Raw genomic sequence first — 25,146 nt, 5'->3', positions numbered from 1 at the left:
AGATGGATTGGCTAAAAAGTTTTTAATAAAAATGGGGAGATGCCCCCTAAGACCAAGGCTATGCAGATCTTTTAAGATGCCAAATCTCCAAGTTGTGTCATACGCTTTTTCCATGTCAAAGAACACTGACACCAAATGTTTGCGTTTTAGGAAAGCATCCTGGATGGATGTTTCCAATCTAATAAGATGTCCAAAATGGACCGGTTCCTTCGGAAGCCGCATTGGATGTTGGAGAGAAGGTCATTTGATTCTAAATACCAGATTAAATGAGAATTAACCATTCTCTCCAGGATTTTGCACAAACTGCTAGTCAGAGCAATAGGACGATAATTTCTAGTGACTTTTGGATCCTTTCCTGGCTTAGCAAAGGCAAGAACGGTTGACTTGCGCCAGGAATCCGGAAACTGCCCTTCAATAAAGATTCTGTTATATAGAAGGAGCAGATAATCCATAGATTTTGTTGAAAGATGCTTGATCATTTCATAATGGATGCCATCTGGTCCAACAGCACTTGCTTTGGAAAGAGTGAGGGCTCTTTTCAGTTCTTGTATAGTAAATGCCTCGTTGTAGGGATAAAGGCTCTTAGACTTAAAATGAAGCGCCTGTTTTTCGATTTGATTTTTCAGGACCAGGAACTCTGGGGAATACAATGATGTGGCAGAGATGTTAGAGAATGTTTCCCCAAGAGAATTGGCTATTGCAGTTGGATCTGCAATAGTGCATCCATTATAATCTAGGATTGAAGAAGGGTGGGATGTATATTTTCCCTTCATTTTCCGGATTTTATCCCAGACCAACTTAATACTAGTGGACTGAGTAATTGATGAAGTAAAATTGATCCACGATTCCTTTTGACTCTGACGACGGATGTAGCATGCTTTGGCTCGTGTGCGTTTAAAGGCATAAGATTAGTCGTGGTAGGATATCTGCGGAATATCCCCCACACTTTGTTTTGAGCCTTTTTTGCTGCTATGCATTGGGAATTCCACCAAGGTTTGGGAAATTGTGGAAACCGGACAGATGTTTTTGGAACAGCATTCGCAGCTGCTTGGACAATGATTCCTGTGATGTACGTTACTGCATCATTGATAGGCTCCTGACTGACTGTACTTAGGTCAATATTTGCCTGATGTTGGAAGGCAGGCCAGTCAGCCTGATCAATCTTCCACCGTGGTAACCTGAAAGGAAGACATGGTCTCCCACTGTGTAACAAGGTTATCACAGGGAAGTGATCACTTCCGTATGGGTTCTCATCCACTTCCCAAGTGAAAGAAGGGAGTAGAGAAGGGGGAGCAGATAGAGAGATCAATGGCAGAAAACGTACGGGTAGGCATGTGGAAGAAGGTGTTTGTTCCAGTATTTAGAAGGGAAAGGTCATTGTCATTTAGCATATGCTCTATGACTCATCCCCTTCCATTGATGTTAGCACTACCCCACAGGATGTTATGTCCATTAAAATCCCTGAGAAGTAAGAAAGGGGGAGGCAACTGCGTTACAAGATCATCAAGCTCTTCCTGGGAAATGTCAGTCCCAGGTGGCAAATAAATAGAACAGACGGTTAATAAAAATCCCACTGTAAGGCGAATTGCAACAGCCTCTATGCTAGTTGTAATTAGCAAGAGCTGAACTGGTGTCTGGTTGTTCACAAGGATAGCCACTCCTCCGTGAGCAGGACCATCCGCAATTCTATCCTTACGAAAAATTGTGATGTTATGCATGGTGGGATCATCTTTTGCCTTTAGATAAGTCTCCTGCAAGCAAAAGCAAACTGGCTCATGCTTTTGCAGGAGGGCCTTGATGTCATCAGTATTTTGCCGGAATCCACGACAATTCCACTGTAGGAATTTAGCCATTATTTAGACTTGGTGGGTCCATCGGGCGGCTTCCGAGGTGCTGAGGGCTTACTTTTGTCAGTCTTGGATTTATCCTTTTTTGGGAAGAATGGATGCTGTCCCGTGTCCATTTCTTCCTCCGCAAAGAGTTCCAAGACTGATTCATCTGGTACCTCCTTGTGCTCGACATCCATTGTTTCTCTTATTACTGTTGACTCTTTACCACTTGGTTTTGGTAGTGGTGGAGCACTAGGAGGTACGGATATAGGAGTGGCAGCTGACTGCGTTTTTTTGGTGGGCTTTTGTGAACTCAATAAATAGCGTGCAATCGGAATGAATGACTCTCTTGGTGGTACAGTCATCTCAGTTTGCGTACCAATAGTGCACTTCACAGAAACCTTCTGGGCATATGAAGGCTCACGCTATTTATTGGTTGCATGCGTTGTCTAGCCTCTGGGTAGGAGATATTCAGCTCTGTTTTTAGTTTTTGGATCTCTTTTTCATCCTTCCACCGCTAGCATACTCTGGAGTAGGCAGGGTGCTCTCCTTGGCAATTTATACAGATCGGTTTGGAAGCTGAACATTCCTTGCTCTCGTGATCTTTCAAACCACATCGAGCACAGGCAGGATTACCACGACAAGCTGTTTGTGAGTGGCCGTATTTTTGGCATTTAAAACACCTTAGTGGGTTTGGGATGTAAAGCCTCACTGGGCAGTTTAAGTAGCCTGCCTTGATGGAACTTGGAGGCCGTGGGGTGTTAAATGTTATGATGAGAACTCGGGTAGGGACAAGATTCCCATCCTTCCACATTGATATTCTCTTGACAGCCGTCACTCCTTGGTCTTTTAGTTCAGAGCAGATCTCTTCTTCAGAGACATGAAGAAGATCCCACTCTGAAATGACACCTCGTGAAGAGTTCAAAGTTTTGTGGGGTGTTACACTGATCGGTATTCCCCCTATGGATGTCGCATTCAGGAATCTTTCTGCTTGCTTTTATTACTGTACTTGAAGCTTCGATTAAAAGATCGCCAGAATGCAGCCATTTTACGGATTTTGGTGATCCTGCCAACCCTTCTAATCCTTTCTGGATAAAGAAGGGTGACATCTTCCCAATTGACTGCTCTCTGGTAGAATGGAGAATGAGGAAAAGCGGTGTTATAGATGGTGTTTTATCCTCAGTTCTGGCTCTTTTTGCAGAATTGCTCTCACTCTCAACTGATCGAAGGTAGGGGCCTTGTTGGGGACCCAGAAGAAATTGGATTTAAATTACTCATAAGAGTAAAGAGAAAGTGTCTGATGCCGAAGTACCTCACCCACCACGGAGCCCTACGAGGGGACGCCCACTCGTGAACTAGCAGGTACTGCGTACACGAATGGGACGCCGAGTTCGCTTAGGAGCACCATACCCACGTTACCAATAAGTCTTTATCCCATCCCAGGACCATAGGGAGGGAGACTTATTGGAACGCAGTTGACCCTAGCAGTAAAAAACCACCCGCCGATTGATCCCAGTCGGGCCGGTCCGGGACCTCCCATCTTGTCGAAACAGGGGCCAAAGTGGTGTATTAAGGCTGGGCCCCTCAACCACCAGGATCCCCCTTTCCGAAATCCACGGGTCACGGTGCATAGCTGCACACGCCGGATTCCAATGATGTAACCCTGGAACCAAGGTATGGGCATTAGATCCCAGTGATGCTAATCTGGAAAACCAGCAGCATCACTGGGATGTCCCCTCACCACGTACAGGTGCCCACGTCGAGGGGATTCTAGAAAGAAGGGGATGAATCAGACCGATTCACTTGACATCGACAGTTCGATTGTTGATGAACCTGCTGAGGTAATTGACAAACTGAATGAGTATTTTGCATCTATATTCACAAATGAGGAAGTCTGTAGGGGAGTGGAGCCAGAAGCTTATCAAACTCTGGCAGAGAGCTAAATGATTTTGTAATAACTGAGAGCAATGTGGAGGAGAAATTAAACATAGGAAAGGCAGATGGGGTGAATGGGATCTATCCAGTTATATTAAAGGAAGCAGGAAAGGAAGTAAGACTGCAGTTATAGTTCAGACACAGCATGGGTTTGTTAAGGGGAAGTCTTGTCTGACAAATTTGATTGGATATTATGATGTGGTCACAAAGGAACTGGATGCAAAAAATAATTTTGATATCATATACTTGGATTTTAGGAAAGCTTTTGATACATTAGCATTAGCATTAGTAGAGGCATACGATGCAAGAAAGCAAGCTTATGCAGCATCAGCCAAAAAAACAAAAAACACCCAAAAAAACCATCCCATTTCATCCCTGCATTCATTCCAAATGCCTGTCCAGCTCAGACTTAAATTTATTTAGGCTATTAACTTCCACAACAAAAAATGGAAGCCTGTTCCACCAATCAACTACCTGCTGGCTAAAGGCAAATTTCCGCACATCTATTCTACAATGATACTCTTGCACATGGTAGACTGCTGTACAAATTGAAGCATTAAGGGCAAGTAGCTACAATGGATAAAGGGATGGGTGAGTGGGAGAAGACAGAAGGTGGTTATCGATGGACATTGCTCTTCGTGGACTAATGTTATTAGTGGAGTCCCCCAGGGTTCGGTGTTAGGCCCATTGTTGTTTTCGGTATTTATCAATGATATTGATGATGGTATATCAGGGTTAATGTCTAAGTTTGCAGACAATATGAAGGTTGGCAGGGTTGTTTATAATAATAATGATAGTATGTTACTGCAACAGGATCCGGAAATGTTGAGCAGATGGGCTGAGAGGTGGCAACATTGACAAATGTAAAGTGCTGCGTATGGGTAGCAGTTACCCAAGAGAAACATACCAACTGTGTGGAACTACACTCAGGGAAGTGGAGAATGAAAAACACCTGGGGGTAATTGTGCAGTCAGATATAAAGTTCTGTGAGCAGTGCAGACGGGCTGCCAGAGCAGGTCATGGAGTCTTGTCAATGATATATAAGAATTTTGCTAGCAGGGATAAGGAGGTGATTATCCCCTTAAATTAAACAATAGTCAGGCCACACCTTGAGTACTGCATACAGGTCTGGAGGCCTCATTTTAGGAAGGATGTAGAGTTGCTAGAATGAGTACAGAGAAGGGCAACAACATTGGTGAGAGGAACAAAGGGGTGCTCTTATGAAGAAAGATTAAGTTCTGTAAATTGCAGTGTCTGGAGATTAGGCACCTGCAAGGTGATCCGATTGAGGCCTTGAATGGTTCAAGCAGGCTCAATGCTGATGGGATTCTTCTGTTTGCTCAGATTAAGCACCTGAGGGGCATAAATTCAAGTTGAGGAAAGACAGTTGTAGAACAGATGTGCGGAAGTTTGCCTTTAGCCAGCGGATAGTTGATTGCTGGAACAGACTTCCATCTGTTGTTGTGAAGTTGATAGCTTAAAGAAATTTAAGGCTGAACTAGACAAACATTTGGAATGACTGGGTGGGTGAAATGGGAAGGGGTTTTTTTTTTAATGCTGTATAAGCTTGCTTTCCTGCATCATATACCTCAACTAATGCTAATGTGGAACAGTTTCAAAAGCTTTACCAAAATCTAAATATATGATGTCAAAATTGTTGCTTGCATCCATTTCCTTTGTTACTTCATCATAGTAGCTAATCAAATTGTTGAGACATGATCCACCCTCCACCTTAAAAAAAAAGTAAAGTGCAGCCATTATCAACCCACTGCAGGATGGAAGCCTCCTCAACAATTCATGCCGAGGGAAATGGACCATAATCTGCCACGCTGGTCCAGTGCGGGTTGGCAGATCAACTGTATTCAGCAGTCAGGGGCTTGAACCCCGGTCTACTCAAAGAGTGTGTGCTACTGCACTCCTGCTCCTGCCCACTAGGCTACAGGAGCCTACTTCATCATAGTAGCTAATCAAATTGTTGAGAAATGATCCACCCCCCCACCTTAACAAACCCATACTGTGATTTCCGCGCCTCCGCAGCCAGGTGGGAAGGAGCAGCAGTGCGTAGCACATGCTTCTTGATTAGACCGGGGTTCGAGCCCATCACCACCAAATACGAGGATGCGGAAAGGTTAGGGAATGACCACCGCATATCCTGGAGCAATATGGCCTTAGTTGCTAATGCTCCTAAAAACTAAACAAACAAACAAACAAACAAACTGTGATTTCCTTATAATTCCATTTCTGTTATGATGAACCTACAATACTTCTTTAACCACTGACACCATTATTATCCCTAGAACAGAAGCCAAGCTTACAGGTCTATAATTGCTCACATTGCCCTTTGATCTCCTATTTGAATAGGAGAGATATTTGTATGCTCCATCTCCCCTGAATCCAAGAATGCTCTTATAATTATGGCCAAGAAATGCTTCTCTTTTTCTGCCTATTTTAATATAACTGGATAAATACCATAAGCCCCAGTTGCTTACTTATTTTCAGCTTCAGTTTGCTAAAAGCTGAATGTTGTGTTAAAAGTTTTTAATAAGTTAAAGTGCTTGATATAGGGTCCAGCCTAGACTGCTTAGATTCAAGTAACTGTTTTTGATGTTACATTTTGGCTTAAACACCAATGACCTCTACCCGAGATTTGTACCTCTGCACCTAATTCAAATTACTATTGTGAATGGAGTGATTTGTACATGTGCTCCACTGCCAGTTATTGGGCTGGTGCAAGCACTACATTTTAGCTAATATGCATAGTGACAATTGCTCTGATGCCCAAGGAGACATTTACATATTCACCCCTTAATACAATAGATTTTTAGTATAGTCTAAAATTCCAAAAAATGTAAAATTTAGTATAGTCTAAAATGTAAATGTAAAAAATGTAAATTATCAGTAACCATTATATACCAGGTACATAATGAGTTGCTGTCCGCTCTACACTGAGACTGATAGTGTCACAGTGGCAGCTGTTAAAAACATCTTTACTGCAGGAACTAATTATGAAACTGGTACAGTAAAATAAATAAAAGGAGTATTGCTGCATTATATTTATTGAAAAAATAATTTCAGTACAATGAATGGAATTTTTCATTGTGCTAGTGTACAATGAAATAATTCATTAAAATATATTACAATAACATTAAAATTATTGATCTATGGTAATTGAATAAGATATATAATTTTGACACTCGAATGATTTTAATTTCTGAGTGAATACTCCATCGATTATCATTCCATTACGTATAGTATTTACTAAAGTATTTGACTTAATATTTAAATTGAAGACTTCTTTCCAGGCTCAGAATTTAATTCTAGATTGAAATCACCAGCTAGAACTATAGGTATATAATTATTGGCTCTTCCAATAATTGTGCACCTTCAATGGAATTGCATAAATTTGTGGGTCTTTATTTGCATAAAGATCCACAAATGCCTCCAATTTCATCTCATACTGCTGTCGCATTACTGCTATTATGTTGTGCAAAGGTATGTGGTATACTGATGATAGTTGAACCTTCATGTTGATATATTGCAACACCACTACTACAACCATCCAACCTTTTAAATAGAGTCACACATTGGAATGGTTTAAGTAATATATGTTCATCATTATCCAACCACATTTCGTTAGCATTAGCATTAGTAGAGGCATTCGATGCAAGAAAGCAAGCTTATGCAGCATCAGCCAAAAAAATAAAATAATAAAATAAAATAATAATAATAATAAATAAATAAATAAAAAATAACCACTTCCACTTCACCCCTCTGTTCGTTTGAAATACCTGTCCAACTGAGCCTTAAACTTATTTAGGCTATCAACTTCCACGACAAGGGATGGAAGTCTATTCCACCAACCAACCACCCACTGGCTAAAGGCAAATTTCCTCACGTCTATCCTACATCTGTCTTTTCTCAATTTGAATTTATGCCCTCTCAGGTGATTATTCTGAGCAAGAGGAAGAATCCCATCAGCATTGAGCATGCTCAAACCATTCAAGGCTTTATACACCTCTATCAGATCACCTCGCTGGTGCCTAGTCCCCAGACACTGTAATTTGCAAAACTTAAGCCTTTCTTCGTAAGAGCACCCCTTTGTTCCATTCACTAATCTTGTTGCCCTTATCTGTACTCATTCCAGCTTCTCTACATCCTTCTTGAAATGAGGCCTCCAGACCTGTATACAGTACTCTAGGTGTGGCCTGACCTTTGCCTTATACAAGGGAATAATCACCTCCTTATCCCTGCTAGAAAAATTCCTATATATCATCGACAATACACCATGAGCTACTCTTGCAGCCCTTCTGTACTGCTCTGAAAACTTCATATCTGCCTGCACAATCACCCCCAGGTCCCTTTCATTCTCTACCACTGTCAGTGTAGTACCACAGAGTTGATACGTTGCTCTGGGGTTACTGTTTCCCATATGTAGTACTTTACATTTGTCAATGTTAAACTTCATTTGCCACCTCTCAGCCCATCTGCTCAACCTTTCCAGATCCTGTTGCAGTAGCATAGTGTCAGTAGTGTCCTTGACAACCCTGCCAACCTTTGTATCATGTGCAAACTTGGACATTAAGCTTGATATACCATCATCAATATCATTTATAAATACAGAAAACAATAATGGACCCAATACTGAACCCTGAGGGACTCCACTAATAACATTAGTCCACGATGAGCAGTGTCCATTGATTACCACTCTCTGTCTTCTCCCCCTCAACCACCCCTTTATCCATAGCAGCAATTTGCCTCCAATGCCACACTGTTCCAATTTGTGCAGCAGTCTTCCATGTGCAACAGTATCAAAAGCCTTTCTAAGATCCAAGTATATAATATCAAAGTTATTCCCTGCATCCAGTTCTTTTGTGACTGCATCATAGTATCCAATCAAATTGGTCAGGCAAGACTTCCCCTTAACAAAACCATGCTGTGTCTGAGCTATAACTGAAGTCTTGTCTAGATGATCCTGCAGTGCTTCTTTAACCAGTGCCTCCATTAATTTTCCAGGAACAGAAGTTAAACTAACAGGTCTATAATTACTTGTGTCAGCCTTTGATCCTCCCTTGTGAATTGGGGTCACATTTGCACATCTTCAGTCCATGGGTACCTCCCCTGAGTCCAAGGAAGCTCTCATAATTATGGCTAAGGGTTTGCTAACTTCCTTTGCTGCCTCCTTTAATATAACTGGATAGATTCCATCCACCCCAGGTGCCTTTCTTGTGTTTGTCTTCAACAATTTCTCCTCCACTTTACTCTCAGTTATTACAAGATTCTCTAGCTTACTGCTAGAGTTGAATACACCTCTGGCATTCCCCTCGCTGAATAACTCCTAATGTGTGAATGTCGATGCAAAATATTCATTTAGTTTGTTAGCTACCTGAGCAGGGTCATCAACAGTTGACCCATCGATATCAAGTGGACCAATCTGATTCATCCCCTTCCTTCTAGAGGAATTCCTTGTTAAGTAATTCCGCTGGTCTCCTACTCTTAATATCATTAGTGCCAACATGTACAACTATATCACCTTTTGTGCCCTTAAAAGATAATATCCGCTCTACGTCATCAACCTTTGCTCCTGGCAGACATACCCTGGTCCTGTTCCACCTATCCTTTTTACAAAACAAGTTTCCCGTTTCCCTGACAACAGAGTCACCAACAACTAGTAGTTCCTTTGGGACCAGTGCATTCTGCCTTGGGGGCTGCCACTGTGTTGCGTGATGACCAAGTGCAAGCTCTGGCATTGGTGTGGGCAGCTGAGAGCTTGATGGGCCCCTCACTTTTAATCCTTCGAGGGCAGTCACCCTGTCCTTCAAGCTCTCATATAGGCCCATAACAATGCTGAGTTGTCGATTTCACTTAATATCAATATTTTGAATTGCTGTAAGTAAGATTGTGTCCATTTTGATATCTTGAACATGGGCCCATAAACTTTGTACGTTCATTGATGATATAGATATACCACTTTGTATGAAATCTTGCAGTTCATCCTGTAGAGACGGTAGCTTATTATTTTTCAAGCGATCTAGTTCAGCACGAAGTTCTATATTACTAGTAGCTTTGCCATGGTGAAAGGAGAAATCGTCATGGGGATTTAATATATAAACTTTGCAAAGAGGTCACTCGAGATAATATCACACATACAAGTTGCTGTTGATGATCTTTCTCATAGTTATATACAATTCTGTTGAAGGTCCCTCCTTGAGATTTACGTATAGTCAAAGCACAAGCAGATACTAAAGGAAATTGTGTACATCTACATGTTAATTTCCTATTGTTCTTGAATGGAATCGTATTTGATCATTTTATAATAGGTATGGATTGACTAGGTAAATGTTTATCTTTCACATATTGTTTATAACTAGATTGAAGGTATGTTGTGGTGTACTGATGATAGTTGATGTCCTATTTTTGACTCAGGAAATTTCATCTATACTCGTTTAACTGTTTCGCTGTCCTCAAATTCGAAATATACTTAAGTACCGATTGCACCATTTACCAATCCATCAACTACATCTATATTTGTAGTAATCATGGTAGAATGTATGGAAGTCCTGCAGTTTCAGTCACTGACATTTTATGAATTTTATTTTGCATACTTGCTAATTGTATTTCAGGATGATATCCTTGGTATAAATCTTGTGCAACCACTTCATGGGTTTCATCTGCAACTAAAGTTTTTGTGTTATAGGCATTTACATCACTATTTCTTAAAAATAGTCAAATCCCTTGGGGACATAAATTAGTAGCATCTTCTTTGGTAACAAATCTCGGTTCTATAATTTTAAGTTCATCTGGTAATAACGCTTCTCCATTGCCTATTTTTGTAAGAATTTTAGAAAATGTACTATCAGACCATTGAATAACTTGTACTAATTCATGAAATTGTAAGGAATGCCATAATTCTGGAGCAATCAATGAGTTCTTCAGGAATTTATATATAGGTGTAGCACGTACTGGGGCAATTGCCGTAAATCTCCAATGGAGTATATATTCATACCTCAAAATGGTATTTCATGAACACCAGTTATCTGCTTTAAACGCATATCTATAATAGCTCTTCACTAATCATACTAACTTCATCGATTATAATAGTACATACATGTTGAAATGAAGTTCTGTATTGTTGAAGAATTTCCTTACTAAGTTGAAGATTATTTGATAGACATATATGAAAGGCAGAATGCACTGTGGTACCATCGATTTCCACAGCGGCGTTGCCCGTGGAGGCACAAGTAACATATGCATTGTGAATATGTGATACATTACAAAAGTGATTATATATTTCCATCAATAATTTAAGAGTAAATGTCTTTCCACAGCCAGCAGGTACAGTGGGAAATACTTGTATCAGTTCATGTATCTCACCATCTGAAGAATACGGCAGTATTCTTCAGATGGTAAGACATTCTCTTGCTTCCTAATGACAGATGATAATTTATCCATCATTGCCATTCTCATCTCCTCATCAATAGTTTTCTTGTCAGTAAAGAAATCATCATCAATTTCTTTTGATTTAAGAAATTCTTCATTTTTCTCCACCGCCAGTCCATTTTCATCATTCTCATCAAGTTCAATAAAAAGTTGCCTACAAATTGCCAGCATCTTATCAATATCAATATCAGATTCAAACTCTTTTCTTCTCAAGGTAATTATCTCTTTGTTGGTTTCATAAAGTTCAAAATATTTATTTCATTCAAAATTTCATTCTCCTCATTGATAAATGGTATGTGTGTAAAGTTACCATTTTGCGTATATGTTCACAACGACGTTGTATTATGATACCGAATTATTTTAGGAAATTGTCTTTTCACCCATACCCCATTTCCTTTTCGATAATGATTTATTTTACTGCACCAGAAGAACAGCAGGTCTTTAATCATGTATTAAGTAGGTTAGCAAAAGAGAAAGATGAAAGCATTTTGCTTCATAATCACAAGAAGCAAAATGCTTTGTAAATTCTTCTGTTTCATAGGGATTGTGAAGTGAAGCATTTTGCTTCACAATCACTATATGAAACAGAGGAATTTACAACGTCTTTCTAATTGTTCATGGCAGCTGATATACTAGTAATACAGTTAACAATGGGATGTTCCTTTTTTATAGCATGATGCTGATACAATTTTGCAGCATGTGTAGCAGTGGTCACAAATACTAACCTAAGTCAGTCCTCACTTATTCTTCATTTTTGATGAAGCTTGTGCAATCCTAATCTAGATCATCTTCAAAGACTGTCAACATTCTTGAAATTCTTTGAACCAGTGAATAGTAACTGCGACAATTACTCCAGGGGACCCAGGGGACCCAGGGTCCTGAGATGGATATCATCATTCTTCTCTTTCTTGGTGTCTCCCTTCTACTCTCTCTCTCTCTCTCTCTCTCTCTCTCTCTCTCTCTCTCTCTCTCTCTCTCTCTCTCTCTCAGGATAAGAGCATAAGCCTCAGGCTTCCTTGTACCATATGGCTAATAATAATACCTCACTTCCTCTTGGTCAGACAATGCACACAAGGAGGCTTAAATTCAAATTGAGGAAGAATGGTTGCAGAATAAATGCACAAAAGTTTGCCTTCTGACAAACTGGTGGTTGATTGGTGGAACAAACTTCCACCCATTGTTGTAGAAGTGGATGGTTTGAATAAATTCAAGGAAGAACTAGACAAATTTGCCACTAATAATACTTTCATAAATCTCTTGTAATTCTTTCTCATCAATCAAGTGCAATGCTGAGAGTTGCACATTGCTTACATTTACTGGGAATTTGTGACCTGAACTAAAAACAAGCTTAATCCAAAATTATACCAGACAGACATAAGAAGAAATTGTTGTCACTGTAAGTCATAACTAACAATGTAAACAAATGACAGTAAGAACTTTCAAAAGTAACTAATTTTTCCATTAAATGAATCATTCTTTCCCAAGTACATGCAGTTAAATAAAAAACTTGTATTTCATTATTACTGTTTTCATGGTCATACCTGAAAATCTCTTTTAATCGACTCATATTCAAAAATTGCCTCTGGGCTCGTAGCAGCTGCAATAATTCCTTTTGGGTTAAATGCAGCAGCCAAAGCTCTTCTAGTTAGTGCATATCCTGCATGTGGAGTAGTGTTCATATTGAAGTCTGAGTAGGAGTCTCCTTGGAAGCCACCTTAAAATACAGATACATATTTAAATTAATATGATATTGAATTGTCTATATAAAAAATTAAAAACAGAATATTTTAAAACCATGTAAACCAAAGTATTTTTTATGTGATGCAATATGTTAAAAGTTACATAAAAGGTTGCAACAGGATTATAAATATTTTAGCACTTCAGGCAAGTTCCATGACCTATGTTCTCAAATTTATAAAATCAAAGACGAGTCTTATAGTAACACTCAACAAGCAAAAAGGAATTTGTGGTTTTATGTCTCAGTCAGAGGACATTCTGGCAAAAGTAGATATTCTTTTGCTAGAATATTCTAGGAAATTTTTTACACAATTGCCACTTTTAATTCCACCCTAGATCTGACTTTCAGTTGCAATTTAAAAAGCATGAAGGAGACAACTTGATGTGGGTGCCTGTACATAGTGAGGGGAACCTCTCAGGAATGCTGCTGCCATACCTCCAGATTAGCTTCACTGGAATCCAATGCCCACAGCCCAGGTTACCACCATAGGAATCTGGCATATTTTCTGTACACTGAAATTCATGGTGTCCTTGAACAACATGTGGGAATTCCTGGGATGGCTTGTCCAGGATCAATTGACTAGTGGATTCACCTGCAAAGGTCAACCATGTCAGTGCCATGCCCCTACCCTTATGGTCCAAGGAAAGGGATTCAGGCTGGCAGTGGTGCAGGTATGGTGCCTATGTAGCCCTGGCATCCAACTCCCAAGTGCATTTATTGTTTGTTGGGTAGTAGGCTCCATGCTGGGTTGGGAGCCCAGGCACTGAAACAATATAAAAAGTACTATGAATCCTGATGATCTAAATTCTTCTTCTGGGACCCCAGCATGGTCAAAACCAGATAACGATGCCATTGAAATAGACAATGTCACATCAGCAAAGAAGCCCAGAACTGAAACTGTATCAGGTCCAACATCTAAATATTTGATAATCCATTCCACTGTTGAGAAACCTATAAGGAAAACTTCACCCTTCCTTATTCATAAGGGTTTGAAAGGGTTAACAGGTTTCCTAAAAATCTGTAAAACAGCTGCATTCTGGGATTAGAATATGCTCTTTGAAATGAAATTGGGAAAATATTCAGACCAGCTTCCCTGAGCCACCTCTGTTTGTTTAGTACAAATCACTATGACACTCAACTCATCCTAAGGTGTCATTTCAGAATGGAATCTCCTTGAAGCATCTGAAGAGGAAATCTCTTCTCAACTGAAACCCCAAAGGAGTGACAAACATCAAACAAATATTCATAAATAGGGATCTAAATTTAATTGAAGTAAGAAGTGGGGTTCCCCAAGGATCAGTATTAGGACCACCGTTGTTTCTGATTTTCATAAATGACATCAATGAAAGGATAGAGGGCGTGATGTCTAAATTTGCGGATGATGTAAAGATTGGTAGAGTAGTTAATGATCGCTGCCAAGCAGAGCTTCTTCAGAGTGACCTAGATAGATTTTAGGGATGATCCAAAAAATGGCAGCTATGCTTTAATCCAGCGAAGTATAAGCTATTACACCTGGGAAACAGTAACCCCAAAATAACTTGTACACTTGGTGGAGTTGAACTAAAGCCAGTAGTGGAGGAAAGGAATTCGGGTGTTGTGACATGGTCAGACATGAAGTTCTCTGAGCATTGTAGACAGGTTGCAAGGAAGGCCCATGGTGCCCTATTGATGATTTGTTGAATATTTGCTAGTAGAGATAAGGATATCATAATCCCATTATATAAGACTATTGTTAATTATTAGACCACACTTGGAAAACTGTTCAAATATGGAGACTGCACCTAAAGAAAGACATCGAGCTTCTTGAAAGGGTCCAAAAATGGGTAACTCGCCTGGTGAAATCAGCAGAAAGGCGTCCATATGAGGAAAGATTTCGAATGTGTGGGTTGAACAGCTTGGAAACTAGGCACCTTAGAGGAGACTTGATTGAGGTGTTTAAGGCTCTGAGAGGCATAGGTAAAATGAATGAGGATGAAATTTTCAAGGTTATAAACGATTCTAGAACTAGGGGGCCATAAATTCAAGTTACAGTGGAGGAGATGAACTGGACTGAATTGCAGGAAGTTTTATTCGAGCCAGCAAGTTATAAATTACTAGAATAAGTTACCTATGTGGATTATAGAGGCTGATGGTTTGGAGAAATTCAAAGGTCAGCTGGATAGTTTCCTACAGGAGGATGGAAATGCATAAGTTTTCTATTTTCTTTTCTTTTATTAATTATTTATTTTTAAAATTTTTTTTCGAAAATCACCATGATAGTTTCACATCACATCACATCACGGTTATTATGTAACACCAAATAGAGGGGGTTATGTTTTACCAAAATATGCAATTTCACATAATCTAGCCAGTAATGTGTAACATACTGATTTATTTTAACAGATATAAGCTAATTCTCTTAATTTTAGCAATCAATTCTGGCCTCAGTTTTCTTGTGTAATCAGACTTATACCTATGGTTCTTAGGTTGAAATGTTCCAATGCAACAATTTACAATTTGAAGAGAGCACACTTAGCATTTTTGGTGAGGATTTTTGTAGGCTGTGCCAAGGTTTTCCAAGTATTAACTGATCATAACATGTTCTCAGGGTTGTAAATCTATCCTCCAAACAGTAGCGGGAAAGATAATTGTGATCAAGTTAAAGCTGAGGATTCCTCGGGAGCCTTCACTTCACAAGATGCCGACTATCAACCAAGTAAGTTCAGGTAATGAAGTACATTTAATCAAACAAGATGAGTTGAATGATTTGGTTCAAGACTTAAATTTGCTAAAAGAACAAGCTGAACTGTTAGGTTCTAGGTTACAGCAGTGGAATATACTCACATAGGAACAAAGATTTCAGTGTTTCGAAAAAGACATGAAAAGTTTTAGAAATATTTTGCTATGGAGGACAGTATGTGTTTTTGCAAAGACATTATTGGACTTCTGAAAGAACTAGGTGTCATGCATAAGTCAGATGAATAGTGTTTATTTATAGATGCCTCAATATTAAGTTTAAAAGTAGTTTTGCTTCACAATGGCAACAAATTTCCATCAGTTCCTGTGTTTCATTCAGTTGGACTTAAAAGAAAGTCATGAAAGCAGGTCTAAGGTTCTACATGCTATAAAATACCAGGATTATGGTTGGAACATATGCAGTGATTGCATATGTTCATAAGGTTATTGGTTTGCTTGTTTGTTTGCATAGGGTTTCACAAAATGTTGTTTTTTGTGTTTGTGGGACAGCCATGCAAGAGAAGAACATTATGTTGTGCAAAATTGGGACAAATGGGACGAGTTCATACCAGAAAAATGTAATGTAAAATATATTCCTGTAGTGCAATCAAAGAAGGTTCTTCTTCCACCCCTGCACATCAAACTTGGATGGATGAAAAATTTTGTGAAGGGACTAGATAAAGAAGGTAACAGATTTGCATACTTCAGCAGTGTGTTTCCTAATTTAACATATATGGCAAACTTAGGGAAGAAATTTTTGTAGGACCCCAAATTAGGAAACTCCTGAAAGATGATGTGTTTGAAATCCAGTTAAGGAGATTGAATTGGCAGCTTGGCAATCATTTTAAGGTGGTACATGATTTTTTGGGTAATAGGAAAGAAGAAAACTATGAAACGATGGTGTCTAATTTATTTGAGTGCTACAAAAACATCGGCTGTCGAATGTTGTTGAAAATTCGTTTTCTTCATTCCCATCTCGAATTTCCCCCTGAAAATCTGGGAAATGTGAGTGATGAACAAGGGGAGCAGTTTCATCAAGATATTTCCACAATGGAAAAGTGGTACCAAGGTCACTGGGATCCTGTAATGATGGGGTACTGCTGGTTCCTTGTGAGGGAGAGTAAGCAGGAATACGAGAGAAAATCCCTTAGTAGCAAACAATTTTAAGGACAATTACAGGTATGCTGATTATATATTATTGAAATATAACTATTTCGCTATGATTTATGATAATTTTTCCAAAGTTAAATGAGTTATAGAGAACGTATAATATTTCTTTACCCTTGTATTACAAACTTGAATTATACGTATATACACCCCTTTGTTTTAACATTAAACATTGGTACATCTTTTGATGCAGATGTGATAGACTTTTTATGGTAATTTTCAGAATCAGTGCATTTACTTTCTCCAGAATCACATTTTTTCATTGCAGAGGTATGAAAAAAATATTTTTTTTCTTGGCTAGTGTTATTATTTTTATTATTATTATTTTTTTTGGCTGGTGCAGTTTAAGCCATAGGCTTCCGTGCACCATGTGGTCATTGCTAATACCAATATTAATACTAACTCCCACTAGAAACCTCATTCTCAAAATCAACACACCAACATTTCTGAATGCAGTCACAGTTTGGTACCACTGCCCTGTAAGGCTTTATATTCCTAACCCACTACAATACTCTGTGCCAAAAATATTAAGAGCATCTTTGGACTCAGGAGAGATTCCCTTGGACTGCTGAAGTGCCAACATATCGCCAATACATAAAGGCAGCTCTAAGAGTGAAGTCAGTAACTACAGATTGGTGAGTCTGACTTCGGTGGTAGAGGAAAAATCTTAAAGGCAATGATTAAGAGTACAATCCAGGGCCATTTATTATTTTATTATTTTTTTTATTGTAATTAGCTATATGGTGCAAGGAAGCCTGAGGCTTATGCTGCACCAGCCAAGAAAAAAAAAAAAATTCTGAATGTGAGAGAGAGAGAGAGTCATAAGCAGAAGGGAATCACCAAGAAAGAGAAGAATGATGATATCCAGCTCAGGATCCTGGGTGTGCCAAGCCCATACTCACCAGATGTGAGCCCCTGGGGTTTAGATAGAAATGGCATTCTGAAGAACAGATAACATGGTTTTGTTAAGTGAAAATCATCTTTAATTAACCTAGTAAGCTATTTTGACACAGTTACTCGTGAGCTGAATGTAGGGAATAATTTTGACATAGTTTATTTGGATTTTAGTGCAGCATTTGACTCAGTCTCTCATGTGAAGTTACTGCATAAGCCAGAACATTTTGGTATTCCTGGAAAGGTTCTAAGATGGATTGCTGGGTGGCTGCAGGGCAGAAGGCAGAGAATTGTAATTAATGGATAGGCTTCAGATTGGCGTAAAGTCTGAAGTGAGGATGTTGAGCATCGGTTCTTGGACGACTGTTGTTCTGATTTTTATAAACAACGTCAACAAAGGTTAGAAGGTGTGATGTCAAAATTTGCAGATGATATAAAGATTGGTAAAGTCATTACTGATCAATGCCAAGTAACACTCCTTCAGGATGACTTGAACAGGCTTCAGGAATAGTGAGAAAAGTGGGCGCTAAGTTTTAATGCAGCAGAATACAAGGCGTAGGTGGTAGATGACTTTCATCAACCAGTGAAATATCACCACTTTGCTTATTGGAGGCTTGAAGTGGTGAAACCCATGTTTAGTCTCTAGAGCAAAGTTCCCAGCACCCCATATTTCTCCTTCAACCCATGCACGGTACTAAGTACTATAGGTTTTGATACCTTTCGTGTTTGTGGTTTTCATTAAAAAAAAAAAAAAAAACACTTGAGGAACAGCAATCCTAAAATAAATTATACACTTGGTAGGGTGAATTCAAAACAGTAGAGGAAGAAAGGGATCTGGGAGTTACTGGGAGATATGGACAGAAATGAAGTTTTCTGAGCAGTGTAAACAGGCAGCCAGGGCTGCCCATGGTGTCCTGCTGATGACCTCCCTATCTGAACATTATCCTGTACAGATAGGGAGGTCATAATCCCACTGAATAAGGCAATTGTAAGGCTGCATTTGGAATACTGTGTCCAAGTATGGAGACCTCATCTGAACAAAGACATTGAAAGGGTCCAGAGATAGGCAACTTGCATGGTGAGATCAGCAAAAGGGAGACTGTACAAGGAAATATTCTGATTATCTGGGCTACACAGCTTGGCAACTAGGCACTACAGAGATGACCTGATTGAGGTTTATAAGGTTCTGAGAGGGGTTAGTAAAATGAATGAAGGCAGAATTTTCACTGTTAAAAAGAATTCATGAATTAGGGGCCATAAATTCAAATTAAAGGGGAAGAGGTTTAAACTAGATTGTAGGAAGTTTTCTTTTAGCCAGTGAGTCATTGATTATTGGAACAAGTTGCCTCTGCAGGACCCATCCATTCCCTTCAATAGTTTGTTTAGTTCTTTGTTGAATTTATTTAAGCTATCAACTCCCACAACGAGAGATGAAAGTTCCACAACAAGAGATGAAAGTTCCATGACGAGAGATGAAAGTTCCACAACGAGAGATGAAAGTTTGTTCCAGCAATCAACTACCCACATCTCTTCTAAAGGCAGATTTCTGCACATCTCTTTGACAACTGTCTTTCCTCAATTTCAGTTTATGCCCCCCTCAGGTTTGTAATCTGAGCAAAAAGAAGAATCCCATCAGCATTGAGCCTGCTCAGTTCATTCAATGCCTTATACACCTCATTCAGATCACCTTGCAGGTGCCTGGTCTCCAGACACTGCAACTTGCAGAACATAAGCCTTTCTTTGTAAGAGCACCCCCTTTGTTCCACTAACAAGTCTTGTTGCCTTCTCTGTATTTGTTCTAGCAACTCTACATCCTTCCTAAAATTAAGCTTCCAAACCTGTATGCAATACTCAGGGTGTGGCCTGAGCAGTGCCTTATACAAGGGTATAATCACCTCAACATCCCTGCTAGCAAAATTCCTGTTGGTAGGGTTGTTAATGACAGTAATGACAGTATGCTACTGCATACTGTCATTAACAACCCTACCAACCTTTGTAACATCTGCAAACTTTGACATTAAGCCTAATATACCTTCATCAATATCACTGATAGATACACAACATGACAATGGGCCCAAAACTGAACCCTGGGGGACTCCACCAAGAACATTAGTCCATGAAGAGCAGTTTCGACTGATTACCACTCTCTATCTTCTCCTACTCAACCATCCTTTTATCCATTGTAGCAACTTGCCCTTAATGCCATATAGCTCCAATTTGTACAGTAGTCTTCCATGTGCAACAGTATCAAAAGCTTTCCTGAAATCCAAGCATATAATATCAAAATTATTTTTTGCATCCAGCTCCTTTGTTACCACATCATAGTATCCAAACAAATTGATCAGATAAAAATAAGTCCATTGATGCTCATAATTATGGCTAAGATTTGCTTACTTCATTTGCAGCCTCCTTTAATATAACTGGATAGATCCCATCCACACCAGTTGCCTTTCTTATGTTTAACTTCAACAATTTCTCCTCCACTTTGCTCTCAGTTATTACAAAATCACTTAGCTCCCTATTAGAGTTTAATAAGCTTCTATTTTCCACTTCCCTAAAGAATTCTTCATGTGTGAATGTAGATGCAAAATACTCATTCAGTTTGGCAGCTATCTGAGCAGGATCATCTACAGTCAAACTATCGATATCAAGCAGACCAATCTGATTCATCCCCTTCCTTTTAGAGTTTATATATATATATATATATATATATATATATATTTTTTTTTTTTTTTTTTTTATGAAAACCCCAAACACGAAAGGTATCAAAACCTATAGTACTTAGTACTGTGCATGGGTTGAAGGAGAAGTATGGGGGGAGGGGGATGCCGGAAACTTTGCTCTAGAGACTAAACATGGGTTTCACCACTTCAAGCCTCCAATAAGCAAAGTGGTGGTATTTCACTGGTTGATGAAAGTCATCTACCACCTAGTTTATATAATTAAAGAAATATATACTGTTTTAATTTGCATCCTTTCCCAAAGATTTCTCACAATCTGCCTTTGCTTGCCTAACTTCCTTTGTGAGTTGATTACAGACTAGCTTATACCTGCCACAGGCTTCAGTATCACCTGATAATTTATATGCATCCCATGCATTTTGCTTCTCTGACACGAGTCTCATTAGTTCATCTCACATCCTTTTGGACCTAAACCTTGAACAGTATTTCTTAGTTGTTATGAAAAGCCTAGTAGCTTCCAAGATTAATTCCTTAAATGTTTCCCATTTAGAATTTGCTGTTGGTAACACCATCAGTTGGTCCCACTGTACAGAATTTATAAAAATCTCTGAGACCACTGCAGTCACCTTTACAAATTCAAAAACCTTTCCCTTTACCCCTGATGGTAGTTAAATCTTTAAGTAAATCCCACATCAGTACACTGTGATCACTGCCACCTAATGGTTTCTTTATGTGTAAATTCTTAATGCATGAATAATCATTGCTGATAATCAGATCAAGAGTATTACTCCCTCTGGCTGCCTTTTGAACATGCTGCTATAGAAAACAGTCATCCAATAAATCCACAAAAGTCTTGCTAGTGTGCAAGTGACCAACCCACAAGTTCCAGTCAATATCTGGGAAGTTAAAATCCCCCATTACAAGACATTCTGATTTACTGGCCCATTGTATTTCTCTGTACAACTGTTCATTGTACTCATCAGAGTCATTAGGCCTATAACAAACTTCTACCCTCATTTTTGCTTTTCCAGTGTCACACCAAACTGACTCAACGTTGCATTGCCCATCTATGTCAACTTGATGCACTTCCTTAGATTTTATGTGTTTCTTAACTAATAGCATAACCTCTCCTCCCTTCCTATCCTGTCTGTTATTTCTGTACACATTGTACTCCCCAAATTCCAATTCTGCATTCCTTATATCTGTGTGACACCACATCTCTGATATCCCAACAATATCTGTCTTTCATGTCTACACCAGCACTTTAAATTCATCAAATTTATTTACTATACTCCTAGCATTGGTGTGCATGTATACATTAACCTGTTCTTACTCTTAGTTACCCTACCACAGCCTTGTTTACTTGTTTTATGATGACTCCCGGCAGTTCCTGAAATACCCAGCAACTTGCTTTCCAGGCTGCTGCTCATACTAATAGAAGCTGTGCAAAAATCACTTCCACCTCTGCCTGCGGCTACTGTTAATCTATTAGTCTGTGAATCCCCCCCCCAAGCTAGCAGTTTTCCAATCTAACTAACACTGCCTGAATAGCATCAACAAATATTCTTGCACCCTTTCTATTTCAGTGTATCCTATCCCTGTAGAAGCAATTGCTGAAGAGGATATGGTGGTCAGCCCTTTCTTCCCCATAAACAATAAATCCAAGGCTGAGAAAAAGCACAGACTATGCTGAGAAAAATTCTACCCCATGAGCCTTGCACAATCTCTCCAATCCATGATTGACATAGCTTTCATCATAATACCTCCCTCCTATCGCGTCTGGGCAGGTCATGCAGAGGGAAGTGCATAATTTGTTGTTTCTTATCTTCTTTATTATTATTTTTTCTTGGCCAGTACATCAAAAGCATGTGGTTTTTTTTGCACTATTTGGTTAATACTAATACTATGGAAAGTTGCAAATGGCCTGTCGTGGCGTCCTTGCCAGCACTTGATGAAGTGCAAAGGATCATGAAATTACATCATGTTCAGCTACAAACCCCACCTCTATTAACACAGAGAGAGTACCCTGCATACTCACAACCAAGACAGAGGTGTAAGGAAGAAAAAAAATAAATAAAATAGACTTAAGGCAGAGTTGAAAATATCATACTAGGAGGCAAAGTGGTGAAACCACTAAATTCCAATAAATATCTTATACACTCAAAAGGTAGCAAGTAGATCAGAGTAGATATTCCATCAGTATTCAAACTGAAATCATTATTCCACTAAAGAGTAATTTACTCTCATCACAATACAACTTACTAATCTGTAACACCCTTCTAATTCAACCCAGTGGAATAGAGAAGCTGCAAAAACCTACCTTCCCCTGCCACATAAGTTAAAAATGGATTTTAATGTGAAGGAGGCACTAGATGATTCAGCCTTTTTTTGCTGAAGAGAAACTTTTTTTGCTACAGAGGATACGTGGTCAGCCCTTTCTTCCCCATAAACTATAAATCCAAGGCTGAGAAAAGCAAGTAGTTAACCTTCAGAAAACCTTCAGTAGTTATTTATGTAAAATGGTTTCTTGTCTTGATTATTATTTATGTAAATGTTTTTTTGTCTTTATTATTGTTATTATTTATTTGACAGAACATATTTATATATGAACATGTTGAAATTCGTTAAGGGCTTTAGCCTCAGGCTGTGGGAGATTTAGATAATGTACAAGTTAGTGCAAACGCATCATATTAGTACGCAGCTAAACTCTGAATTAGCAAAAATATGCAAAGGCGGCATCGTTTAAGTTATATCTCATATTGTGAATACCTTCACAAAGAGTTGCCATGATATTGCACTACTTCAAATAAGTAACACTTCACCAAAGGAGAACACTGTTGCTCCTTGTTCTCAGTGGATACCACCATCCAGATGGCACCGTTTCAGGATTGTTTTGTGTATGTGTGGGATAATAACTCGACTATCCACTTGTCCCTATTAAACTTAGAAAAGCAAAAAAAGAAGAAGGAAAAGTAATAGTAGGAGTGGAAGAGGAAAAGAAATGGTGTAGAAGAATGAAAGGGACAGTAACTCCTTCAACTCACACCACTCAAAAACTCATAAACTCCTCGAATAGGCAACGCTTCCCCAGTGGGGAAGACTGTTGTTACCTATTCTTGGAAACTCCGGATATCATTAGGCTCCCCCTGGTGCCGTTTCAGGGCTATTTGGCCCTTCTTCTTCGGTGGGTGGGTAGGTACCCCTAGTGATGCAATGATGACAAAACAGTTATGAAGTATAACTCCACAATATGAGAGATGCCTGATGGTGTATAATATAAATTAAGACTGAAATACTTTAAGGGCCTTAGCCTCAGACTGAGAGAGATTTATACAATGTACCAGTTAGTGCAAATGGTGCCATCTGGGTGGTGGTGGTGGTGGTGGTGGTGGTATCCACTGAGAATAAGTAGCAACAGTCTTCTCCTTTGGTGAAGCGTTACTTATTTGAAGTAGTGCAATATCATGGCAACTCTTTGTGAAGGTTTTCACAATATGAGATATAACTTAAACAATGCCGCCTTTGCATATTTTTGCTAATTCAGAGTTTAGCTGCATACTAATATGATGCATTTGCACTAACTTGTACATTATATGAACATACATAATGCTAAAGTTTTGTGCATTTAATGGTTTTATAAACTTCAAAATGGAAGTGATTGATAGTTTTCATGTTTATAATTTTTTTTTTTTTTTAATTTTCAGAATTAATCAATGTTTTGTTTCTTTGAAAATAACAGGTAAAAACACACAATATTTTGAAATTGTAGAATTTTTCATTAAAAATTACATTTAATAAGTATTGCAATTCTGTTTGCCATTCACCTATAAATTAGCATTAGCATTAGTGGCATATGATGCAAGAGCTGAATATCATCATTCTTTTTCTTGGTGATTCCTTTCTACTTCTCTCTCTCGGGGTAACTTGGGAATTTTTTTTGGCTGGTGCAACATAAGCCTCAGGCGTCCTTGCACCATGTGGCTAAGTAGTAATAATAATAATAATAATAAAGAAAGCAAGCTCATAAAGCTGCATCAGCCAAAAAAAAAAAGTCCCATCTCTCATCTACATACTCCCTCCAATAGATTTTTTAGTTCTTCCTTGAATTTATTTAAGCTATCAACTTCCACAACAACAGATGCAAGCTTGTTTCAGCAGTTAGCCACTTGCTGGCTAAAGGCAAAGCTCGCAAATCTACTCTGCAACCATCCTTCGTCAATTTGAATTTATGCTCCCTTGTGCGCAATCTCAGCTAGAGTAAGAATCCCATCAGCATTGAGGTTGCTCAAACCATTCAAAGCCTTAAACACCCCAATCAGATCACCTCACAGGTGCCTAGTCTAGATGTTGAAATTTGCAGAACTGAAGCCTTTCTCGGTAAGAGACCCCCTTGTTTCCCTCACCAACCTTGTTGCCCTTCTCTGTACTTGTTCTGGCAACTCTACATCCTTCCTGAAATGAGGCCTCCAGACTTGTATGCAGTACTCAAGGTGTGTCCTGACCATTGCCTTATACAATGGTCAGGGCACACCTTGAGTATAATCACCACCTTATCCCTGCTAGTAAAATTCCTGTATATCATTGACAAAACCCCATGAGATGTTCTGGAAGCCTGTCTGCACTGCTCAGAGAACTTCATATCTGCCTGCACAATTACTCCCAGGTCTTTTTCATTTTCCACTACCCTGAGTGTTGTATCCACTGTTGATACATTACTCTGGGATTACTGCTACCCATATGCAGTATTTTG

At 39.0% G+C, this 25,146-nt stretch overlaps 1 protein-coding gene across 1 annotated transcript in view; it reads right to left on the bottom strand.

The window, feature by feature from the left end:
* The window catches only part of jef (major facilitator superfamily domain-containing protein 6 jef), a 188,217-nt gene that overhangs the window by 4,395 nt on the left and 158,676 nt on the right, over positions 1 to 25,146 (bottom strand). The window contains exon 7 of the mRNA XM_090388670.1: positions 12,743 to 12,915. Coding sequence (XP_090244796.1) covers positions 12,743 to 12,915 — 173 coding nt within the window. The remainder of the gene's footprint in view (positions 1 to 12,742; positions 12,916 to 25,146) is intronic.

The sequence above is a fragment of the Mastigoproctus giganteus genome, chromosome 14 (assembly GCF_048544385.1).
Source record: "Mastigoproctus giganteus isolate SK-2022 chromosome 14, ASM4854438v1, whole genome shotgun sequence".
NCBI classification, from domain to species: domain Eukaryota; kingdom Metazoa; phylum Arthropoda; class Arachnida; order Uropygi; family Thelyphonidae; genus Mastigoproctus; species Mastigoproctus giganteus.
The sequence above is the reverse complement of the archived record's forward strand: the minus strand, read 5'-3'. Positions and strand labels throughout refer to the sequence as shown.